This window comes from Vidua macroura, chromosome 5 (assembly GCF_024509145.1).
Source record: "Vidua macroura isolate BioBank_ID:100142 chromosome 5, ASM2450914v1, whole genome shotgun sequence".
In the NCBI taxonomy this organism is placed as follows: Eukaryota; Metazoa; Chordata; class Aves; order Passeriformes; family Viduidae; genus Vidua; species Vidua macroura.
The window spans coordinates 23,682,918-23,689,560 of NC_071575.1; the positions used below are offsets into that span (position 1 = coordinate 23,682,918).

The 6,643-nt window shown below is 33.5% G+C and overlaps 1 protein-coding gene across 2 annotated transcripts in view; it reads left to right on the top strand.

The window, feature by feature from the left end:
• SLC41A2 (solute carrier family 41 member 2) overlaps nucleotides 1–6,643 on the top strand; it is a 43,661-nt gene extending 37,018 nt beyond the window's left edge. For both annotated transcript variants that reach the window (XM_053978579.1, XM_053978580.1), the window contains one exon: nucleotides 4,482–6,643. In XM_053978579.1, coding sequence (XP_053834554.1) covers nucleotides 4,482–4,667 — 186 coding nt within the window. In that variant the 3' untranslated portion in view covers nucleotides 4,668–6,643. The remainder of the gene's footprint in view (nucleotides 1–4,481) is intronic.

Here is a 6,643-nt window from a genome sequence, read left to right on the forward strand (position 1 = left end):
CCCCTCTGGACATGATACACGCCAGATACGCTACCAGAGAAAACTGTGCAGAAAAATGTCTTTTGAAAAATGTGTGTAGTCCCTACTCTGAGAGGTCACTGATTACAGATTTCTGGCTGTAGACAATGGAAACTCAGAGAGTTCAGTGTAGCTCTACTACAAGCACTTTACAGTTACTACTCATCAAAAGCCATTTAAAATTGGAGACATGTAAAGTATAATTTGAAAATTAACTTAATGACTTTTCAAAGCCACTAGAAGACCTAAATAATAACTCTGGTGAGAATGGCAGAGTCTGAACACAGTAGTCTTCAGAGATTCTTAAATGGGATTTTTTTAGTCCTAATTAAAAAAACAAATAAATTTACCTTTGAATTTCATGGATTTGTAAGAGTTCTTATCCAGTAATTGCAGGATCTTTTCATAGTGAAGTTATGGGTAAATTTTGAGTCAGTGGAATTTTGAAAGTAAAGGAGACTTAAAACACATTTGAAAAAATATTACCTAAGTTTATTTACATCTGTGTTTCCTGTCTCAAGTAATAGAATGCAACTATTTTGTAATGCACCTTCAGATGGAAAAAATTTAAGGTGGAATCATCAGTACTAGCAACAGGCAGTTTAACAATTTAATTTTCCAGCTTGGTGGTAGAATTTACTTATCATGGTAACTAATGTATAAATTAATATAAAAGTGAACAATTCCACTCTGCTTTACCAATATTCTTCATTTGAATATTACCCTTTTATCACTGTGAATTTGACGTGCATACACTGATGACATACAAACTTTCCAGATGAAAGAAACAATAAAAGTATTATAGCATCCTGCAACTTATTAATTAGGCTATAGGAAGCATAGATAGTATTAAGAATGTTTGGAAGGAGTTATGTATTTTTATTTTAAATAATAGAGTTTCAGTCTTTTCCCATTTTAGAGATCATAAGAAATTATTTCCATGAGAAAATACAGATGTACTACACGCAAAAGATCAAAAATAAATTTTCTTCACCTAACTTTTCCTTGTTATTTGTATCTAAAGACCTTGATCAAGAATGAAAGTAAATTTTATGCACAATAGCAAAGGAAAAATCCTGCTTTGTAGTGTGTTTTATTCCCATTTCTAGTCTTGCAGTCATAAGATTTGAACTTATGCAATAGTAAAGCTCACTCATATTTAAGTATTCATGTTCAGTTTTACTTCCAATCTGAAATTCATAATTTGAGTCAGAAAGTTCAGTATCAAGAATTACTCTCAATTTCCATCCCTTGTTGTACCAAATAATATGAGTATTTCTATTCTTTATTTTTAGCTTCTTCATAATTAGGGTTTTTCAAGCTTTTCCCCTCCCTCCTACTCTTATTTCTGTATTCTGCTGCTTCTGCGGACTTTTTTTGACAGTGAGACCGAAGGATGATTTTTAGAAATGCATTCTAATTCTGATCATGCCTTTAGTTTTATTTTCCTCTCTTTTGATTGTGATTTTTTTCCCTTTAATAATGATAATAATATAGCATGGTTTTCCTTTTAAACTATCGAAACATCTGGAATTTTCCTAGTGTTTTTGCAATCCTGTCTCTGGGGCCTTTTTTTTCCTTGATCAGTGACTATTCAGTGTCTTTTCTTAGCCAGATCTTTTTATATAGATATTTAGTTATTTTTTTCCCTTTCTTAAACCCTGCAGTTATTTCATCCTTCAGAATGGAAGAATTCCTAGAGCTTTGTTTCATAATTCTACTACTACTCATCTCCTTTTTTTGCAGAAAACTCTCTATATTAAATAATTTCTATACTAAATAATTTCAACTCACATCTTGAACAGTGCTGTATGTATTTACAAGCTTCTCTTACTAATTTTCTACAGCATTTCATGCTAAACATCTAATTTTTGTACTGTATTATTAGGCTTTTCTGTGATGTTCATCCCTTTATTTTTTCCCCAAAACCAGCTGGTTTTCAGTTGGGAGAAGTATGCTTTCTTCATCATAGCATGAGTGCAGGGCAGAAATGCACAGTGTTTGTACTGCTGTGCCATCTGCATCAATTTACTGACAGAAGTATCTGTCACTGATAAATAAATAAATCTCACAAATCACGAAGTGTCATCTTGCAATGTCTCTTTCATGACTTCTTTTTTTATCTGACAGATCTTTGTGAGTCACTTATCACTCTGAATGCAAGACTGTCTTTCAAAAATTCAGCAAACTCATAGTAGGGTGCTTCTCTTTTTTTTTTTTTCCTTTTCTTTCCTTTTCTTTTTTTTTCTCCCCAAAATAATAATTGATTGATGACTTTGATTGCCTTCTCTTAACAGTGATGAGAAGCAAAATCTTCTTGAAGTCTTAGTCACATAGATTCTGTCTTGCGTTAAAAACTGATGTGAGCAAATAAGTAACCATTTCCAAAGACTGAGCCCTATAATTCTTAAATGTTAATGAGTTTCTAGCCATGCAAATGCATGATGGATGATACCATTCCTTCACCAAAATAAGTGAAGGCTGGAACTGCAGTCTTATAACTTAATTTGTAAGCACTAAGTTCCAATTGCCATCACATGCTGTTACAAGCACCAATTAATATAATCTGCTATATATTTTTCTTACGACTTACAGAATGCAGACTTGTTATACTTTGCATTATCTGTTGTGCACCTGTACCTTAGCACAGCAAAACTAATTATTTGGGAAGGTTCACAAAAGCTTTCTTTCCAAACTGCCCACTTAACACTGTAGTCTAATTTCAGGATGGAAAACATACAGCCAACTGAAAGGTTTTGATGTAGTGATTTTTAAGAGTCAAAAGTGAATACTGTCATCTAAAATGCAGTGTGTATGTTATGTCTAATTGGTTGTGCTATATAAATGCAGTGTATATTTTTCTTGGAATGAATGCTCCCATCTTCCAGTGGAACACGCGTAACCATTGTTGATGTGGGGTGCTGCAGCGTCTTCTGAGCGCATCCTGCAGGAGATGGGAATGTGCAGGATCTTTTATAAACAGGCCTCTTTTTGTCTCTGGAAGAAGAAGGAGCTGACTCAAGGAAGCTGATCGTCTTCCAAAGAAAACATCTGTTTTAAATATATTTGTTTGGATTCCAGTCAGCACACCTAGGACTTGCATAATTAGCTTGGACTACAGAGTTCCCTTTTCAAAAGATACATTTATATAAATAAGCCATGCATTTTTCATTTAGCAAATACTCCTTTCTCTTTTTTTAAATTATAAATTCAGGCTTGTATTTTAACATACACTTTTGCAAAGCAAGGATTAATCAAGAAGCTTTTTCAACACAATTATTTTTATGACATTCATTTTGCTGTGCTTATAGTGAAGTGTCTTTCAACCATCTGATCAATATTTCAGTGAATGAGTGTATACATTTATAAGGATGCTTTTGTGCTGATAATTGATTATTTAGTAAATAAAATATTATTGTTGTACTTTTTACTGCTTTAGATACTGCATTATATTGATACCTACATTATTTTAAATGTAAGTTGTAGAGTTTTAAAAAATTAATTATGGTAGTACATGTCTTAAGTTTACCCTTTTTAAAGATCTGATTAACTAAAAATACCTAAAATAGAGAATTTATTTCAACTTAAGCAGCTCCTAGAGGCTACAAGAAGAAATGAAACTCAGTGGTCCTTTCTCCATTTGTCTTGTGCCATTCCACACCACATGATTCCACTGAACCAGAATCATACATATGTGCAACATTAAAAGGATCCTTTTCTAAAATTGGATTAATAATTATGCATACCTTTGGTATGAAGATCAAGCCTCTCAAATGTTCAGACATTCACAGCTGGGAATTAATTCTTTTACTCTGGGACAAATTCAGCCTGGAGTGACAATTTCATAATATATATTGCAGGTGTGCCTTATTACAGAAGGGGTGAAGGTGGTATTTCAGGCATAAAAGTAGGTTCTAGGCCATTTTTTGCAGTTCACACAACCCAGGTGAAACTGTTCTTAATTTGACCTATTATTCTTTATATGACATCTGATTTCAGGTCAGTGCTAGACCTGTCCAAACAGGAATTATGCCTGGGTTGAGTGTATTCATGTGAGGCAACATGATTTGGTTCTGAATTATCTCAAAGCCCTACTTATGTTCTCTCTTTACAGAATGATGTGTTATGTGAGAAGTGCAGTTGCACGTTTGGTGGAACTTTTTTGGCCTTTCTTGCCATTTTCAGAAGTCCTCAAGCATAGTCTGGGTAAAAAATGCTGTCAGTAATTCAGTATGTTCCTTCCAGCAATGCATGTGATTGAGAAATTGGCTAAGTGCCCCTCTCTCTGGCTGTGGGGAGCTTTAGTTGTCTGAAATTCATTCATATTAATTATTTATATTTTTCGAAAACAATGGTATACAACACTTTGGTCTAGTATGGAGACAATAATGTTGTCTGTTGACTTCCTTTTGATGTCATTTACATGGTAATAATACAGATTTTGTTTGTTTGATGTTGTGTAGGTGTTTACTCTGTTGTGGATTGCTGACTGGATGGTGCATCACTTCTGGAAAAAAGGAAAAGACCCTGACAGTTTTTCTATCCCTTATCTTACTGCACTGGGAGATCTGCTTGGAACTGCCTTATTAGCTATAGGTTTTCATTTTCTGTGGCTCATAGGTGACAGAGATGGTGATGTTGGTGACTAATTATTCCAAAGGATGCAATGACTTTTCCTGGAATTGACAAGACTGCTCACTCCACTTGAGGGTCCTCAAAGTGGTTGTTCCTTTGGGTCTAAGTAAATCCAGTTGACAAGGACATAAAACAGCCTTAATGATTTTAGTTTGGTTTGCTTTTAAAACCTTGGATGGAACTACAATAGCTGAGAGCTTTATTCTGAAACCAAGGTGAATTGGTGGTAGCTGAAGATATGTGAGTAGACACAATGAAGTGCACATGAAGCCTTTATTAAGTTTTAAATTGTCTAAAGAGCTGATGATATGTTCTTACCTTGCAATTTCAGTGCTGCAGCTCTCTGGCCATTGCAGACTTGATACCAATAATGACTGCTATGGTCCACACATTTTGTCACAGGCTTTATTTTCTGTAGAAGACTATGACCATCAGCATTTACAAAATTAGACACTTGAAAAGTGTCTGCAGAACTGAGCCCCTTTTCTTTGTGCTAAAATGAGCAACCTAATTATTTTGCTGTTGGGATTTATTAGAACAAAAATAGTAAAGGCAAATAATAATGTGACACTGACCTGGTCAATAATAATGGGTGAATGATTAAAACTCCTTATGTTGAAAAGTGTATGTTCATTTAGCAACTCAAAAGATGTTTAACTAACTGATATTAATGGTGTTGTGATGGCCAGTATCCTGATTTTAATGAAGTATTTAGAGGTGTTGATTTAACTGTATATACTGATCCCTGCTTGAAACTTGCAGTATAAAAGATGAAGTTTCTTTTGTAGGCACTTAGGAAGTTACATAAACTTCTCAAATTCCAGAGCTATGTCATCAATTTCTAAGCAGAAATCTCTGCTTTCAAGCCGTGCAAATAATATGGTCAATAAGGAAATGTATGGCTTCTCAATGATTTATCTTATTTGTAGACCTGAATATTTCAAATAATACATTGATCATGAAGACTCTGGTTGCCATTTTGGGAAAAAAAAGGTACTAATTGCTCTATTTTAAAACCTACTGGGAGTTCCTCACAGTATATGTTTTAAAAGACTATAGCATGCATCCAAAATGCATAATGAAATAAAGAAATCATATTTTAACTGTTGTGATTGAAAGTTTAAATTTTGAGATTTAAATAAGACAACTGAATCCATATATCAGCATATAGTTTAATCCTGTAAACAACAGTCATGTGCTTTATGCATACAAATGCTTTTTAATTTGATGGACCTACTCAGATGAGTAGATTATGTGGATAAGTGTTAATGGGACTTCTATATGTGTTGGTCACCTTAAACTCTTTGGAAGTTCAAAGTGTTTGCAACCTTGAAAATTAAACCAGCTATTCAGTGCCTACACATGGCTTTAGATGCCTGAATTTTAGCTCCCTCATTTAAAACCTTTTTGTTTAAGCGTTTTCTTACTGTTATTATAATATAGTTGTTTGGATGAGTCATATCTATTACGTCTTTTTTTATGTGAGAGAAAGATGAAATCTTTCTAACTTCAAGTTCTCTGACTTTTTTTTAGTTTGTATTAATGTTATTTAAAATAGTTTCTTGTATGTAGCCTTGCAGGAAATACTAGTAAATTGTTTAAAATGGAATAGAAGTAACTCTTTTTTTTTCCAGTGATGGTTATTTATTTTTGATACAGCCATAGATGCAATTTTTTTTATTTCTCCTAAAATTGCCATCTGAATCAACTCAACTGACATTTCATGCACTTATTAGAGTTACTGGACTTTAAGGTAATTTTAAAATGAATGTAGGATTCTTAAAAATTAAAATTTCTTGAGATACATGTGATCTGTGCTTATCCAATGCATGAGGGAGTTGTAGTATGGCAGTATCCTTAGTGATTAGTATCCTAAATATTTCCCCAATAAATAAGCAACTGTTGGTACAGTGTGACTGTTTAGATCAACAAAGTGGGGAAGAAATGTTACATGGGTAAAATTAAGTAAAATTTGAAAAAGGGAAATACA